Source organism: Rhineura floridana, chromosome 9 (genome assembly GCF_030035675.1).
Source record: "Rhineura floridana isolate rRhiFlo1 chromosome 9, rRhiFlo1.hap2, whole genome shotgun sequence".
NCBI classification, from domain to species: Eukaryota; Metazoa; Chordata; class Lepidosauria; order Squamata; family Rhineuridae; genus Rhineura; species Rhineura floridana.
Window position 1 is genome coordinate 114,119,114 of NC_084488.1, and position 18,839 is coordinate 114,137,952.

The following is an 18,839-nucleotide window of genomic DNA, read 5'->3' on the forward strand; positions in this document are numbered from 1 at the left end:
TCCCTGCTTCAAGCCTCCGTCCCTGGAGTTTCGCTTGACTGGACAATCTTTACGGAGATGCCCACGAGCCCCACAGGCAAAACAAGACTTCAGCCGCTGCTGCTCCCGCTTGTTTTCCTGTCTGCTTTCGGCAGCCTGCTCCAGTTCGGCATATTTCTCCTCCTTGCTTCTGACAGCTTCCACCGGCTGGGCTCTCTGCACCTCCTGCCTCCGCTGCCATTCCTGGGACAAATCCTGCAACGGCTCATCTCTCACACACATCAGTTGAGAATCCGATAGAGCCAAGATTATAAACGCCTGCGCCCTCTGGTCTCGACGCTTCCAGGCCGCGGTCAATACCGCCGGGGTTTTTTCTTCAATCACGTCCCATAAATCCTCTGTTATCAGCAAAGCCCTCATCCTCGGCTTCCAGCTGGCAAAATTCTTCTCATTAAGTCGTTCCATCGGCAAGCCTCCCCCAGACAGGTTTACAGCCATGTTGCTCACCTCCGTCTGGTTCAATCAATCAAGCTGCCCTCTCTGGAACTCCGTCTGCCGTTCAGACCAGCAACTTACTCCGGTGTAATGCGCTGTGGAGCGTAACCATCCTCTGCTACCACTGTTGGCTTGTGTGCGTTGTTGTGTGAAACAGCATACATTACGTTGGAGTTAAGTTGAGCAAGAAACTTCTTCAGAGCATGTTAAGAGTCTTTATTGAAAGATATTAAGGCCAGAGGCTTAAGAGTAAATACATGTAGAGATTCTTCAGTCACCCCCCTTCTGGTACATCTCTCTCCATAGATAAAAACAAAAGACAGCCTCTCAGCTCAGAGGCATAATTCAGAAGAGAACAACACACAGACTCTGTTAGAACTTTCCCAGTCGCTATCAGATGGCTACCATAGCAACGGCCCTGGCAGTCCGTTCCCAGACAGGACATAGACATAACTCCCCCTTAACCACAGTTACGTCTTCACACTTGCAGGCTTCATGGAAAACTACTAGAGACAGTAATGCCTACTGGTCACCAGCCCAACACTAAAGCCCGTCCTGATCACAAACTACCTCCCTGAGAGATGCTCCACCTTCAGAACAATGGACACACAGGCCCACCAAGGCTTGAGTCCTGCTGGGCGCTCCCACCCCATCCCCCGGAAGGAAGGAGAGGCAAGAGAAATGGTGGCAAGCCGCACCAGGGGAGCAATAACCTTTTACCTGCTTGTCGCCCTCCTCCATGGTCAACATAATTTCAGTTTTCTGACACTTTCATAGAGAGGGGAGGGCGGCTACGGGCTTCCCTTGGTGAATTCTGACTTTTATACTGTGTTTATGTATATGGATATTGTTTATGTACTTTGCTTTGTAAATTAATTTGATATGTTCTTTATTGTACCTTGTATATTCTATTATAAACCGCTTTGAGATCTTTTAGATAGTAAGTGGTCTATAAATGGAAATAATAATAATTATGAAAACAATTTTTTATTTGTTTAGTGTGCATAGGCCTGGATTTATTTTAAGGGATCTCTTTCAATTATGTTCCATTCCAGATACGAATACCACTGGGCAGATGGGACAAACATAAAGAAGCCAATCAAGTGCTCAGCACCAAAGTACATCGATTACCTTATGACATGGGTTCAGGATCAGCTGGATGATGAGACGCTCTTTCCATCCAAAATAGGTAATTTTAAAATAAGCATATTGTCATGTACAGTAGGGCCCCGCTTATATGGCGGGTTAGGGACCAGGCCCCCGCAGTAAAGCGGAAATTGCCATAAAGCAGAACCCATTGACGATAATGGGTTGCGTCACGCGAAAATGCCGCAAAAGCGCAAAATCAGCTTTAAAATGGGGAATTTCCCCTAATTGAAAGCTGCCACATCAGCGGAACGCCAGAAAACAGAACACCATAAAGCGGGGCCCTACTGTATAAAATGTGGATGGTTTACTTTGCAAACTATGTTCATTCATGTTATTTCTGAAGGCATAGGGGGAGACAAAGGTTTATCTTTGAGGGAAACCGGCACAAAAGTCTGAAAACTATATAACCACCATAAGCAGCTGTTGCTCAGTATTGATTAAATTTGGGCGCTTTTACAAGATTAACATTGCACCAAAAATTGTATGTAGATCAGAACATACATGATTTTTTTTAGCAGTCCTTAATTAAAAGGAAGAGCTTCTTGAAAATAAGCAATTACATTTTCAGTGCTTATAATGTTCCTTCGCAACTTTTATTTTCCCCTCTAGAGAGAAAGCCATAATGAGGGAAAGCCTAAGTACCACTTTATCAGAGCACTGCTACAGTCTTGTTTGCTATTATTGCTAAATAGTCAATTTTAAGAAATGGACATATTCCTTATTTATTGGCTTATTAAAATTATTGTTTCTAATGTGTTGTCTTAAATCAATTCAATAGGCAAAAACCCCCCTGCGGTTTAAGAATGTACCTATAGCCAACAGCTATTTCTATCAAAACTTTAAAAAGCAGGGAAATTGGGCAGCTATAGTGAATGCACCAGGGGAGCAGGAGACATGACATTCTCTCTGAGATATTGTATTGCCCTACAAATTTGTCAAAATGCAAACACAATTTGGGTTGGTCTTTCACAGTCCAATCCACTTCCTGTGTAGCTTGGAAGAATTTGGTAGCATGTGTCTCTGAGCATATGGTGAGTGGTGGCAACACCTGCCATCTCCAAAGAGAGAATTACATTTTTGTATGTTTGTTGGTGTTCTTCTTACTTTGCTTCTTTTCTGTGTTACTACTGTTTCTACAGAGAATCTAACCTAGAAAATTATATTTCTCTCATTATTCATCCTAGAAATTTGTGTCAAATTTATTTTTATTAATCACAGAATCAAATAATAGAGTTGGAAGGGGCCTATAAGGCCATCGAGTCCAACCCCCTGCTCAATGCAGGAATCCAAATCAAAGCATTCCTGACAGATGGCTGTCCAGCTGCCTCTTGAATGCCTCCAGTGTCGGAGAGCCCACTACCTCTCTAGGTAATTGGCTCCATTGTCGTATGGCTCTAACAGTTAGGAAGTTTTTCCTGATGTCCAGTCGAAATCTGGCTTCCTGCAACTTGAGCCCATTATTCCGTGTCCTGCACTCTGGGATGATTGAGAAGAGATCCCGGCCCTCCTCTGTGTGACAACCTTTCATGTACTTGAAGAGTGCTATCATATCTCCCCTCAGTCTTCTCCAGGCTAAACATGCCCAGTTCTTTCAGTCTCTCCTCACAGGGCTTTGTTTCCAGTCCCCTGATCATCTTTGTTGCCCTCCTCTGAACCCGTTCCAGTTTCAAAGCCTTTTTATTGGTCAATGTCATATGATGGTGAAGACAGCCTTTTGTGTTTCAAATGGGAGGTTATGCTCTATTTCTATTTTGGGCGTATTAACAGTTGAATCTGAAACTGCAGTTTGATGTAAAATCAGACTGATTACAATATGTTGCTATTTAAGCAATGAATCTAACTGTTGGGAAAAAAACAAACTTGTCCTGCCCAAGATGCATGCTTTCAGCCTGCTATGCTTAAACCACTCCACTTAAGGAAAGGTGGCAGGGTCAATTAAAAACAGCACACTTAGAACAGTCAGTCCCTCTTCTGGGGATTGTGGCTCTGTCAGGGGAATAGGAGTCACCCAACAACTTTCAGCACCCTTCACAAACTACACTTCCCAGAATTCTTTGGGAGAAACCTATGACTGTCTCAAGTGAAAGAAATGTCTGGCGTGGGTGTTGCCACCTAATTGGTCAAACCAAACAGCTGTGAGTCTGGGTTTTAGAACACTGATCGTTCTTACTGAGCATGCCAGACATTATAATAGATTTCATTGTTAAATTTCTTTAATTAAAAATCAGCCATGCATTTTTTTTTAACTTTTAAACTGCAGAAGATAAAGGTCAGCGTGTGGGACAAGGTCAGTAATAGGATTACAGGTACTCCGTGAACATGGCTGATTTTAAATTAATTTTAACAAATTATGAGACCACTGGCAGAAAAAAGTCCAACGGGGTCTGGATTTTTTTCCTCTCGTTTTACACTTTGAACTCTTGATTCTCTCTGAGTGTTTTGTGTATTGCCATGAAAACTTAGAGGGTTGTTAAGCAAGTGTTTCTGAGTTCAGGACTATACGTTTTCTAAGGTTTTGATTTGAAATGAACTTATGGGAAGCAGCAGAATGGCATGGCGATATTTTCAATTTAGAAATGTGAAAAATCCATGCTGGCTATAGTATACAGCCACAGGAGTGGCTGTGTAATGCAAGATACAGTTCTGTTCCAAGAAAACAGTTTGCATCTGAAAAAAAAGTAGCAGGTCCGTAGCTTGGGGGTTCTCCTAGAACCATCTCTGTCACTTGAGGCTCAGGTAGCCTCAATGGCATGGAGCGCCTTCTACCAACTTTGGTGGTGGCCCAGCTATACCCCTATCTGGACAGGGATAACCTGGCTTCAGTTGTCCATGCTCTGATAACCCCCAAGTTAGATTACTGCAATGCACTCTACGTGGGGCTGCTTTTGAAGACGGTTCGGAAGCTGCAGCTTGTGCAAAATGCAGCAGCCAGATTGGTAACAGGGACCAGACGATTTGAACATATAAAACCGATTCTGGCCTGCTTGCACTGGCTGCCTGTATGTTTCCGAGCTCGATTCAAGGTGCTGGTTTTAATCTATAAAGCCTTACACGGTTTAGGACCACAATACCTGATGGAACGCCTCTCTCGACACGAACCCACCCATACACTACACTCAACATCCAAGGCCCTCCTCTGGGTGCCTACTCAGAGGGAAGCTGAGAGACTGGCAACAAGGGAGAGGGCCTTCTCAGTGGTGGCCCCCAAATTCTGGAATGATGATTTTGATGAGGTGCGCCTGGCACCAACACTGTTATCTTTTCAGTGCCAGGCCAAGATTTTCCTCTTCTCCCAGGCATTTAAGCATGTGGTTTTAAATTGTTTTTTAAAAATGTGGTTTTAAATTTGTATATTTGTTTTTAATGTTTTTAATTGTTGTAAACTGCCCAGAGAGCTTCAGCTAAGGCGGTATACAAATGCAATGAATGAATGAATGAATGAGTAATTTTTAAAAATTGTTTCTAAAATGAGCCTTGACTGCTTTCAGTTTTATCAATTTCTAAATATCTCAACAGCTACTATTATCACTACCTGACTGTATAATGGCCCCTCTGACAAGAGTTTTGGGCTTTATTTCAGAGATTTGTAATCTTGCTATGCATGGGATTGAATTCCTATAAGATTTCAGAATCTAATCTCTGTCTTTTTTTTTTATTAAAGGGCTTGAGTCTCTTGAAGATGATGATGATCATTAAATTTATTGCTCGTCCTTTACCACCAGGTCCTAGGATAGGTCACAACAATATAAAATACAGTATTATAGCAGTTTAAAACAAATTACATTCACAACTAGATAATAGTTTTATTGAGAATGCCTAGTGGCCATGCCTAGCATGAGGAAAAACTGTTTTAAGAGTGCAGCATCCATGTTGAAGATGTCATGCCACCATGTTGGATCGACGTGTGTCTGCTCATTCCAATCCCAGATTACAGTGCCCATGTCAGAGATGAATTTGACAAGGCAATTCAACCAGATAAACTGGTATTTCAAAAGATCTTATGTCATTCAGGCTAAACGTTTTTTTACAATTGCTGAATAGTTCTGTCTTTTTGTTTATTGTTGGAGAAACTCTTGCATCGAAGGTGCTGTTCCAGTATTGTTGATTCTCACAGTCCAGATATGTGGATTGTTTAAGCCTGTGCTGGCCCTGCCCATTCATGGGTTGACAAGACTTCTGTGGTCCTTGTGACTCGTTTCCTGTGCTTGCTGCATGGGTCCCATGTCCTATTACTGCTGCTTATGCACTGAAGCAAGAAGCCTCCATTTAGTTGAGCATGATAGTAGCTGTGGTTGTATCCAACAAAGTTGTCCCATTTGCACAGAGACGTCTGCTTGTGCAATGGAGCTTCCTCTCCCTGCACCCCCCCATGTGTTGGGGGAAATCCCATAACAGATTTGGGGGCATGCAGGGGGAGGAGAGAGAATAAGTTTTGTTGTGCAACTGTAAGCATCTTTCTCAGCTACAACTTTGTGTTCCTTTGTAGGACTGGAGTGCTAAAACTGAGTGCTTGCTTTGTTGATTTCTAGGTGTTCCTTTCCCAAAGAACTTCATGTCGGTAGCTAAAACCATCCTAAAGCGTCTCTTCAGAGTTTATGCTCACATCTACCACCAGCACTTTGATCCAGTGATTCAGCTGCAAGAAGAGGCACATCTCAACACATCCTTCAAGCACTTTATCTTTTTTGTTCAGGTAAATTGGCACAGGGTATTGTGACTTAATATTTCCCTGCAAGATGGAGCATGGGCTCAAATTCTCTCTTGAGTTTTCTGTCACTCACAGTAGTAAAATTAGGTATATTTATATTCTTCAGAACATTAGAAGTTTCCCTTTACCATGATCTTAATGTTGTTGCCATGCCCTATTCCCAATTAAATTCTATGCTGTGCGACAAAATATTATTGGGAGAAAACAGGCAGGGATGGATGAAACTAGAAGGCCCTGCTGCGCCTCTTTCCCACAATCGTAAGGACCAATAAAATTGCCTGCCTAATACTGATGAGCATTATCTTGTGTGATCTCGTTAACGTGACTTGAATGGATACTGTGCATAAGCACTAGCCACTGTGGACTTTAACCATATATTGTAAAATATCCAAAAATGACTATTTGAGTAAGATAAAAAAGCAGGTTCTTTTGAAGTTATGTTTATGTTTCCCCGTTGGTAACACTGGAAATCTTCTACCAGGAATGGAAACTGTCACAGGTAATATGGCAGACTTCCACTGTTAGAGGTATTTGCTAGCATTGAGTCCCCAACCTAGACTTTAAAAAATGCTGGGTTCTTCATGGTCTCTGTGCAGTCTCACAGTTCTGCACCTAAGGAGTGTAGGTTCAGGAAAATTCTAGAGTTCTCAATAGAAAACAGGTGTTCATTTCACCTACCCACAAGAGGCGAGTGAACAAGAAGTGAGATGAGAATACTACCTTATTGCATGGTTCTCTTCTGACTTTCGGAGCAACAGCAGCTCAGGCAATGTTTTCTGTGAAATCTTTCCACAGTGAGCTGTCCTCCCCTGGATAGGATCTTTCTTTAATTTTAGTTTAAGTGTGCATTGCTCTCGTTTATATTCTACCTTGCTGTGTTAGCTGTTTTTCTCCTTTTACATAATCCACCATTTCAGGGAGCCTATAAGATAATTGTTCTTTCAGTTAAAGTAATGCTGTTGATAACTAATGAATATCCCATTAAATACCCAACTGAATTGTTGGTTTATTTCTGCCTCCCACAGGAATTTAATCTTATAGACAGAAGAGAACTTGCTCCACTTCAAGAACTGATTGAAAAACTCACTTCAAAGGACAGATAAGCAGAAGTGAATTTGTGCAAATCACTTGTTAGGTTTAAGCAGGCATGTAGTGTTTTAGGGATTTGGGTGGCAGGCCTCTACACGCTAAAGATTCATGGAACTTATTCTTGAGCAAGTGTGTGGAGGCTTGCAGCCTTTTAAATTTTGTTTTTGTTTTTAGAAAGAAAATGAAATCTGTGCTTGTTTTTTTATTTGGGCAACTTAGATCCATTCTCTGTGCTTTTATTAGAGGAACTCATTTGTCTTTTAGTGAGACACACACAGTAAATGACTTTCTGTTATTGTTCATTGTGTAATCTTTTTTTAGCAGATGTCAAGTATGTATAAAGGGAAAAAATACATGCTTGTTGGGAAATGTGACACTGCTGGTTGTGTGGGTTTTGCATTGCCACTTGTAGCCCATTCTCAGAAAGTCCTTAAAGAGACTTAACATTCTCTAAGTGCCTTGGCAGACTCTCTTCTGAGGTACAAAGCACATACAAAGAACATTGCTGGAAAACATAAATTACTACCCAGGACATTTATTTACACTTGTTATATCTAAACAAATGTGTAAAACCTTTTTTAAAAAGCCATAACTTCTACCAGTGATCTCCAGCTTTTAATACAAAACAATGCCTTCAGAGATGAATGTGGGCTGTGGAAGGTGGGGAGAGAGGGGGGCTCATTTTAATTTCTTTTTATGTCCTCAGAAACCTACCCAGTGTCTTGTTATCTGTGGAGGACTAAGAATAGCATGGGGTTGACCACTTTCTTGTTGTTGCCTATATTTATTCTGCAGACGTTAACTTTCATTTAGATCAGCCAGCATAATTATTTTGATGGTGTGGGAGACCAAACTATACTGGATGCTTTCCTACCCAAATAAATCAGCAGTCTTGCCGGAGCATCAAGAAAAAACAAAAGGGGAAGTCTTTCACAAGGAACAGTAGTGATGTTAACAAGGAACCTTTTCTTTTTTACTGTAAAATCCACTGTAGTCATTTTATTGTTAAGGGTAGGAGCCGCACTTTTCTTAGAAGAATGGGTTCCTCAGTTGTTTTATGAAATAAACTGTCTCAATCCGTTTATCATATGGAAGGAACCCTTGTCGTTTAATCCACCCTGAGCACACAGTGCTAATGCTAGTTATACAACCAAATGCGGCAGTTTTCTTATATGGTACATTTTTTCATGCATTTAGATGTTTTGGTTTGATTTTTTGTCACACTAATTTTGATGTAATTTTTGTTACTCTTAACTTTGTTTCTTCCCCTCTTTTAAAATGAAGAAAAGACCCAGTATCCTTTACCAGGCACCGAGATAACAATTCCCTGTTGGTTTACAGACAATTATTTATGGATGTTCATGATAGAATATTGAGAAACCCAAGACTTTTCTTTCTGAGAAATTCAGAACATTAGCAGTCTCTGATTCTTATGTGTTTGTATAATTGTCAGCTTTGATTCAGAGTTCTCTATACAGTCAGACATTAGTTGCCCATCTGCAACTTGCCACTTCTTTGAGAAAAGTGTTAAATCTAAAACATCAGGATTTTTTTTGGTAGAAGCATCGTAACCTTCACCTATTCTTGCATCATAGTTTGCTCAGACTGATTTAAAGCCACAAATTGGTCTTTGTAGTCTGGAAGTGGTCTTCATTCATGAGTGAAACATATATGAACCCCATTTCACACTTTAGCATCTTGATGAGTATAAATTACAGGCATGTGCTGTGTGCCCAGGCATGTCCCTTCTAAAATCTTGTGTGCACAACACCTTCCCATAGCACATTTTTGTAATGTACGCAAGTTACATATACACAGACTGTGCTTTAAGCATTGTTAGCAGCCTATACAACATGTTATTGAGCTTAAGAAGCGCTCTTGAGTGATTTGTAACTTGGTCATAAAAGGAAAAACAAGAAATGCCATGATTTATCCTAGCTCTACTTGGCCTTGATAAATAGGTATTTCTTACTGATTATACCTAATGCATCTACTGCATGAAGCACCATCATTCAGCATGAAAACTTACCCAAATTGCTGATCGTTAATTTTATTTCTTAATACATACATGTGACAATACTGTTACATATGCCATTCTTTGTCAACGCTTGATTTTATAGAAATCATTTTACCATCCTGAAATTAAATATTCAAATAGAATTTTGAGAATCTTTGAGTTTTTTTAAATTGGACTTTGCAGATAGTTTATAAGTAAGGAGGTTACTATCCAAATTCTCCACTGTCATCTAGCAATTTTACTTAATGCTGAAAGACTATTTTCTCACACGCACACACCTTGAGTACTTTGGCCATAATATCTTATGTTACTCAATTTTAGGTGTTGAGGTTATATTTTTAAGGAACTGTGTTGAATCTTCTATAAAATTCTATAAAGATATGATCAGACTAAGTTTCAAATGATTGTGTGTGTGGGTAATTTGGTTTGCTTTCAATGCTGACTTGGTTGGATAATAAAAGGCTGGAGATCACTGTCAGAGTGATATTAGTTAAACTCTGCTGATTGTATTAAACTTGAAAACAAAAACACTGAAAAAATGAACATAGAACTCTGGGTATCTCTTTGTATTGCATTGGGAATGTAAAACGTTTGGTGGTGGTCTTGAGACACAAATTATTTACTTTTTTTAACAATGCATTCAAATGCAAATCCAAGTCTCATTGATTTTTTCATCTGACCAAGGATCGTGAAAACTTAACACTTTTGTATTATTTAAAAATCCACACAATTATAGTCTGAATTGGGATTTTAATCTTGAAAGAATACTCTGCTAGATGCTAGATTGCTTTTTTATATATTAACATTGAATATCCAGGCCTGGTGAACACTGGGAACAGACTTTTTAGTCATAGCCAGCCATTTATTAACAGTCCCATTATGGAAGAAGAGCCTTAGAGCTTCAAAAGTTTTAGCTCTCAGTGTGTTCCTTTGTCTTGGTGATGTGACTAATAACTTCAAGAGGTAACCTACCTCAATTAGATGAGACCGAGTAAAACTGATGGTCATAAAAGTTGATGCAAGTTCATTTAAAATCAGTTGTGTTGTGCTTTCTTCGGCCAGTGATTGATTTGATTAAGAGAGTTTATGTTGTTAGGACAGAATTTGTAATTCTGGCTACAGAAATTATATGTCTACTTTGCATATTCATGTCAGGGATCCGTGCTTATTGCATAAATATAAAAATGTTCCACAGTCTTTTAGTGGTATAGCTGGGCTTTAGAGAGAACACGTTCAAAAGGACAAATAGCTTTTCTGTAAGTGCATGTCAAGTTTTCTTTTACTGCTTACTATGCAATGTAGATCTCTGAATATTTGCAGTTACTTTAAAATAGAAAACCAGAGGCTCAGTTTAATATTTTGGAACCAAAATCTCTGTTTAAAGCTCCCTTCACAGGCAACAAGCCAATTTGCTGCTATTGACTCTTCTTACCTTTTTAGATTTTTCCTTTCTTTTCCTTGAGCTCTTGCCTTGAATTGCCATACAAAGTTTTATGAAACATTTTTTTAAAAGGCTTAGGGAATGTCTTAAACCAGCTGACACTTGCTCTTTTCCCCTGGAATACTCTGTTGTAGGTCACATGCCAGCCTTCATATTGTTAAATCATAAATGATGGACCTGCCAATTTTTCAAATGGGACACTCCCATGTTGCTTAATACAGTAATTTCTTTGCATTATGTTTCTCTTAATAGGTAATCATTTGGGATTTTCTGGTCTGCATTGCTAGAACCATTAGCCACTTTAGGAGCAAGATACTTAAATTTATGTAAAAGTTTAGTTGGTATCTTATTTCTGTACACATAGTGTTCTTTTTTGAAATATAGTTCATTCCTAAAATTGCAAAGTAATTCAAATTTTAAAATGCATTTTGTTTGCTTGCTTTTTTCAAGAACACTGTCCTTTCAATAGTATTTCATAGATTACAGTATTTTTAGGGGAAATTAATTTTTATAGCCACTTAACTGTACTCATTATTTTTGTACATGTATAACTAGGTCATTTTTGGAACACAAATCTTTTGAAAGGTCATTTGGTACCATTTTTGAAAACATTTATTCGCAGATGTTGTGTTGCTAAATATTGCCATAAGAGTTGATACATTTTAACTTGCATTGGGGGAAAATAAAAAAGGCTTGAGTAAATACTAGTCATGTGTAGTCCTGGTAACATGCAGACTGCAGACAGGCCTGCCTAATTCCTACTACCTGCTGCTGTGTGGGGGAAGGGAGACTAGAGAAAACATAGGACCACTTGCTTGTGTTCTCCTAACGGGGAGCACACAAGAGCATGATGGTTTGCTGATGCAGACTGCAGAGTGCAACTGTTATGGCCACAGCTTCCTGCCCAAACTAAGCTATTTTTATACAGCCAGCACAATCAAGTAGTTTAGCTTTCTGGACTGTACAACCTCAGGCTGCAATTGGTGATGGTGAGAGGGGGAACTTGTATCATTACGGGGGTAGTGGTGGAAACCTCCCTGCTTTCCATATGTAGAGTTTCAGTTGTGGTGGGAGTATTGAAGCATGCAACTCACTCTCTTCCTAGCAGTTTGAAGTAGTACAGGCCAGGAAAAGCCTTATCATTTAATTCTGCTGAGGGTATAAATTGGCTCCCTTTGTACTTGGTTTATGCTGCATCAGTCTTGCCTTCGTGTATAAGCTCACCCAGTGACCCCTTTACTTCTCCAGATCTGGTGTTGGACATGCTTTTCGGAACAAAAGGGTATTGCAGATGCAACACTATAATCTTCATGTCTGCTTCCTTTAAATACTTCAAATGCAGCTGGACAAAAAAGGCTTAAAAATAAAATGCAACACAGAGACCTGTACTGTAAGCAGACTGTGCCAATATTACTTCAGTTTGTAGTCATTATTGATCAATACTTGTTTAAAATGAAAACAGCTTTTTGATTAAAAAAAAGTTGAATGTCTGAAATTCTGCAACACTTGTATTGGAAAGATGTAAATAATGTATACAGATTGTAAGTGATGGGATGAAAATATATATAAATTCTAGGCTTTTTCAGTAAGGAACTGAATGCTGTTTATAAGAAGAAAAATAAATAGCTATGTTTGACCATTATTGCCTTTTCTTTCCCTTCTAATCCTAACTTACCGTTGTTACTTGTAGACAAATCTACATCCATTATGTATCTGTACATTGTACACATCTGAGCATTCCACATACGAAATACTTTGTGTGATTACCTCACCTGAATGTGTGAACTATTTGTATTTCAAGCAAATTGAATAGCAATAAAATGAACCGTATGTCCTTCCATTTCCTTAATTCGTAACCCTGAAGTGTTGGTATAGAACTGAAGTTTTCAAAATAGGAGGCAGGGCTACCCAAAATATTACAGTCAATTGTGCCTAGCAAGGCACAAGTCCCTCCCTTGGCACTATTCAACACCGACATGGCTCATTACCCGTCAAATGCTATTGCTTTCATAAAAAACTCAGAATGTGTAGCTGTCAGGAAAGAGCAGTTGAATATTCAAATTTGGTTTTCCTTTTGGTGTGGGGGAATGATCATATCAGAGATACTCCTTTTCACCCAACCCTATTGTCTTAGGGAAAGCAGTGTTTGATTCCCTTGGGAAGGCTTGATCAGTCTTGGGTGCAAATTTTGGAAGGTTAACTATGTGGTGTAGTGGTTAAGGTGTTAGACTACAACCTGGGAGACCAGGGTTCGAATCCCCACACAGCCATGAAGCTCACTGGGTGACCTTGGGCCAGTCACTGCCTCTCAGCCTCAGAGGGAGGCAATGGTAAACCCCTTCTGAATACCGCTTACCATGAAAACCCTATTCATAGGGTCGCCATAAGTCAGAATCGACTTGAAGGCAGTCCATTTCAACTATGGAAAAGCATGTTTTGCCGATAATTACTGATAAAAACATTTTAAAATAGTTATATTAATCCATTGAATTGTACACAAAGACATGCATCTTTTGGCACCTTTGATTACTTAGTTGATTGTGGGCCAAGGTTTCACACACAGTGCCTATACAGCTACATGCACTAAGGGAACAAAGAAGGTGGTAAGTACAGTGTAAAAAAAGCCAAGTTAACAAAGTCCTAAAACAATGGAAATGCAAAGAACATATAAAGGATAGACTGTGGAGCAGGATTATTACATAAACACAACCTAAAGAGAACCTGTATCTGCTTAAGCCACAAATACTATACTAAAAGCAGACCTGACTGAAGCAGAATTATAAATTCATAAAAATTGTGTTGAAAAGCTGTCAAGTAGAGGTGGAGCAGTTAAAAATGGAAAACAGCAGGGGAGAGTCACATGCACACACTGATCCCTTCCACTTACTGCTTTCATCCAGTTGCTTTTCACCTAACTTAAATACTGAGATGGGAAACAAGTTGCACTAGGACAACGGTTCCCAACCTTTATGAGTACAGGACTCCCTTTGGGCAGATTGTAGGTGGAAGGAAGGAGGGGTGTTGGCACACACACACTTAGCCTCAGAAATGGGGGATGAGCCAGTCCTGAGCTGCTTCACTGCTCCTTGGCTCTGGGGCGAAGGCGAGATCTGGGTGCCCTTGCAAACAAAAATAATTTTTAAAAGGAAATGGCAGTGAATCAGGAGCCAAGAAAGGCATGCAGGCTGGCTGCCAGGAAGGAAGGGGGAAAGCAGCCATTCCTTGCAGCCTTGCTTCTTTTTGCTTCACAAAAAGCCCTCTCCTCTTGTTCTGAGTAAGGGCGTCGTCAGCAGTGGCAGTGCGAGGAGACGGGAGTCAGTGAAAGTAGCCCCCTCTTTTTCTTGGTAGCTTTGCCCTTAGCCTCCTTCGGTGTCTGCCATGTGTTTTATAGGGAGACGCTTGCCCTCAGTGCACCTGAAAGATGCTCTACCATTTCAGCAAAAGTCCTTTTCTCTCGTTTGGAGCAAGGGGGAGGTGTCATCTGCAGTGGCAGTGGGGAGCAGACAGCGTCCAAGGAGTGAAACTTTTTTTAAAAAAAGTAATAATTCATTTGTTTACTATTCACGGCCCCCTCCCGGATTACTAAGCGGCACTTCTGGGGGTCACAGCCCCCAGGTTGGGAACCACTGAACTAGGAGAAAAGGTTTGCTGGGGATCACCTCACTTTGAAAAGATGGATTTGCTGCTTTTACATCCACTTGTGCTCTGAAGAGATCAGTATAATGCAATGGTTAAGACACAGACAAAATAAAAATGGACTAAAACTTTAAAACCTGTTGGTATTCATCAGTTAACCAAAGTAACTGATAGCCTTCTGCAATGACCCAGTCTTATAGTGCAAATGTATACATGTCTGCTCAGAAGTAAGTCTGAGGGTTAATTCACATGTGGATATAAATGTAGCCTTGGAGTACCTTTGGACTCCTTTGGAAGGAAGAGTGGGATATAAATGCAACAAATAATAAGTATGCCTCAGTTGTAAGAGATTCTGCAATAAAGGTATGGACTCGGTTCATTGAACAGAAGAAAAAAGGGTTGTTTTTGCCCACAACCTGTTTACAGTATAAAAGTTTTAAAAAAAACTTGGGGAGACAGATACTATCTTACCAATCTTGAGCACTAGCAATTGGCTTGAGGAAATAAGCAACCAGCCCTCAAAATGATGTCTAGGAAGAGGGCATGAATACACTATAGTGGATGCAATGGCAGTTACGGGACCTCTCGGGGAAAGTAACCATGTTATACTTGAGATCTTGATTTTAAAGGAAGCAAAAGCTGAGGGTAATCATATGTATTCCCTGGACTTCAGAAAAGCTGATTTTAATAAATGCAGAACAATGGTAAGTAAGGTTCCGTGGTGAGCAACCCTAATGAGAAAAGGAGTCCCAAGATGGGTCAGAGTTTCTAAAAGGAAATTCTAAAGGCACAGTTGCAACAAGGAAGAAAGGTGGAAGACAGCAGAAGAAGCCAGTGAAGCTTCACAGAAAGCTAAGAGATGACCTGAAAACAAAAAAGGACACAAACAGGAAGTAGAAGGAAGGCTAAGCCACAAAGGAAGAGTACAGATAAGTAGCATGGAATTGCAGGGAGGGCATCAGGAAGGCTAAAGCTGAGGTTAGCAAGGGATGCTAAAAGCAACAACAAAAAGTTTTCTTCAGGTACAACCATAATAAAAGATGTTGTTGTTATGTGCCTTCAACTCGATTATGGCGACCCTATGAATCAGTGATCTCCAACAGCATCTGTCATGAGCCACCCTGTTCAGATCTTGTAAGTTCAGGTCTGTGGCTTCCTTTATGGAATCAATCCATCTCTTGTTTGGCCTTCCTCTTTTTCTACTCCCTTCTGTTTTCCCCAGCATTATTGTTTTTCCTAGTGAATCAGGTCTTCTCATTATGTGTCCAAAGATAGAGAAAATAAATTGTGGTTCAGCTACTCATTGAGAATGGCAAAATGATAAAAGATGATAAAGAAAAGGCAGGAATGTTTCATTCCTTTTTGGTTCAGTCTACTCCCAAAAGAGGGTCTATGACCCTCCTGGCAAACATGAGGTACAAGTTGAAGGGGCAGAATTGCAGCTTGAGATTGACAGACAAACGGTCAAGGAATACCTAACTACTTTGAATAAGTTTAACTCTTCAGGGCCTGATGAACTGCTTCCTAGAGGAATAAATTGTCTGAAGAATTCTTGGAACCACAGTATTATCTTTGCAAATTCATGGAGGGTGGGTGAAGAGCCAGATGACTGGAAGAGGGCTAATGTCCCTATCCTCAAAAAGGAGAAACCTGGCAACTACAGATAAGTCAGCCTGACATCAATCCCAGGGAAAATTCTGGGGCAGATTATAAAGCAGTTGATCTATAAACACTTTGAAAACAATGCAGGGATAATTAAAAGCCAACGTGGATTTCTCAATAACAAATCCTGCCAGACTAACCATATATCATTTTTTGATCAGACAGAACATAATATATCTTGACTTCAGCAAAGCTTTTGACAAAGTGCCCCATGATATTCTGATTAGCAAGCTAGCTAAATGTGGGCTAGATGGAACAACTATCAAGTGGATCCACAGGTAGCTACAGAATTGTACTCAAAGGGTGCTTATCAATGGTTCCTTCTCAAAGTGGGGGAGATAACGAGCCGGGTACTGCAGGGCTCAGTCCTGGGCCCAGTGCTCTTCAAAATTGTTATTAATGACTTAGATGAGGAGGTGCAGAGAATGCTTATCGAATTTGCAGATGATACAAAATTGGGAGGGATAGTTCCTGGAAGACAGAAACAAAATTCAAAGGGGTCTTGATAGGCTGAAAACATTGGGCTTGATTAAGCTGAAAACAACAGAATTAAATTTAACAGGGATAAGTGCACAGTTCTACACTTAGGAAAAAGAAACCAAATGCACAGTTATAAGATGGAGAATACTTGACTCAGCAATACCACATGCGAGAATTATCTTGGGATTGTTGTTGATCACGAGCTGAATATGAGTGACCAGTGTGATATGGCTGCAAAAAAGGCAAATGCTATTTAAGGCTTCATATAGTTTTCAAATCACATGAAGTACTAATTTCCCTCTATTTGGCACTGGTTAGGCCTCATCTTGAGTTCTGCACCCAGTTCTGAACACCACACTTTAAGAAGGATGCAGACAAATTGGAACGGGTTCAGAGGAGAGCACTGTGATGCCCCTGTATTTATAATACTGTAAATATGGTAAGTGTGGGTTTATTAGAGTATATATGGTAAGTAGACTGAGTGAGAGGGGGGAGTGCATGGGCTGGAATGATGGAGAATGTTGTATTATGATTGGCTGAGCGTTTGAGTGTCTGAAGGTATAAATGAGAGGATGACGGTTGAGCAAGAGTTCAGTTGGTGGAAGTTCTGAGGGAGGTTGGAGTTAGTTTTGTGGGTTGGATTGGATTAGACTGGTAGTGAGGCAGGTTATTGACGACTAGTAACATAAAGAGAAACGCATCTGATGAAACCATACGCTTGTTAACTATACCTTTAAGTAATCTTGCTATTCCTGTGTATATAAATAAATATTTATTGGTTTACCAGAATGCCTGATCCTTGACTGGGTTACACAGACCAGAAAGGTGGGCAGGGCATATACCAAGGTTGGGAAACAGTATGAATGGTGGCAGCGGTGAAGAGATAGTGTAACATCATCAGGTATCCCGAGCAACCCGGGGCTGTATTCTTTATACGCACAAAGATACAGGGGGGTTGTGGCCTGCAAGTGCATCCAGACACAAAGTAGCAATAAGCCAGGAGGAGACTAAGGCACAGTCTCAATGCAATATTGAATTACAGGGAGTGACTGGTGCTGCTGCCTAGCAGTGGGATCTTGAGAGATCTTTGCTAGAGCAGGTGAGAACCATTTAAAGACCAGGACCCTGAGGTGGGACCGTGACAAGGCGGTGACCACAGGCAGGATCCTAGCAGGTGGCACCTGAGGTGGGATCCTGACAGGAAGGGACTGGACAAGCACCAAGGATGATCAGGGGCCAGGATCTCATCTTGATTGTCCCAGAGTGTCAGACACAGAATAATGGGCTCAGGTTACAGGAAACCAGATTTTGGTTGAACATCAGGAAAAACTTACTGTTAGAGCAGTATGACAATGGAACCAATTACCTACGGAGGTGGTGGGCTCTCCAATATTGGAGGCATTCAAGAGGCAGCTAGACAGTCACCTGTCAGGTATGCTTTAAGTTGGATTCCTGCATTGAGCAGGGGATTGGACTTGATGGCCTTATAGGCCCCTTCCAACTCTACTGTTCTATGATTCTATGAAACAACTTTGTTGAAACTAAGTCTGGTTCTGTCTGGTGTTTCTTGGAGACTTCCTATGAGTGCTGGAATATGTCCAGACATCATGAAATCAATAGAATTAAGTAAGAAGTTCATTGATTTCAGTGGGTCTACTCTAACTAACAGTGGATATCCCCCTCCCCCGCCTGTGTATGTTTGTATGTCTAGCCTGCCCTTCACTGATGAATGAACCCAGGGTGGGTTACAACATATAAAGAGAAAACAATACAACTGCAGTGAAATTAAAACAGAAAGTTGGGAAAATCACAGTTAAAACCATCATAACTATAAAGTGTCTTAAAATTACTGTCAGTGGTCCCTTCATTTAACATTGGACACAGTTCCATCAAACCCCCACAAGGGCCTGAGCAAGATGTTTTTAGTTGGCACCAAAAAGTAAATGAGATTGGTGCCAACTGTACTTTAGAGGGAAGGGCATCCCATGAGCAGCACACCCCTACAGGGAAGGCTGTGTCTGTGTTAACTGTATTCCCCGGTGACAGGAAAGCAAGACAGAAGAATGTGCATGGATTCTATATTTTATAGCTTGGGCAACCTTAAGCCCACATAAGCCTAAGAAATTTGTTTAAAGCCAGGTTTGCCCTTACAATTGGTCCGACATCTAGTGATATGTGAGAGA

At 40.5% G+C, this 18,839-nt stretch overlaps 1 protein-coding gene across 2 annotated transcripts in view; it reads left to right on the forward strand.

Annotated features, from left to right (window-relative positions):
• Nucleotides 1–12,712, forward strand: part of MOB1B (MOB kinase activator 1B) — an 89,306-nt gene extending 76,594 nt beyond the window's left edge. For both annotated transcript variants that reach the window (XM_061583419.1, XM_061583420.1), the window contains 3 exons: nucleotides 1,530–1,663; nucleotides 6,153–6,316; nucleotides 7,357–12,712. In XM_061583419.1, the coding sequence (XP_061439403.1) occupies nucleotides 1,530–1,663; nucleotides 6,153–6,316; nucleotides 7,357–7,434 (376 nt within the window). In that variant the 3' untranslated portion in view covers nucleotides 7,435–12,712. The remainder of the gene's footprint in view (nucleotides 1–1,529; nucleotides 1,664–6,152; nucleotides 6,317–7,356) is intronic.
• The last annotated feature ends 6,127 nt before the right edge of the window (nucleotides 12,713–18,839 follow it).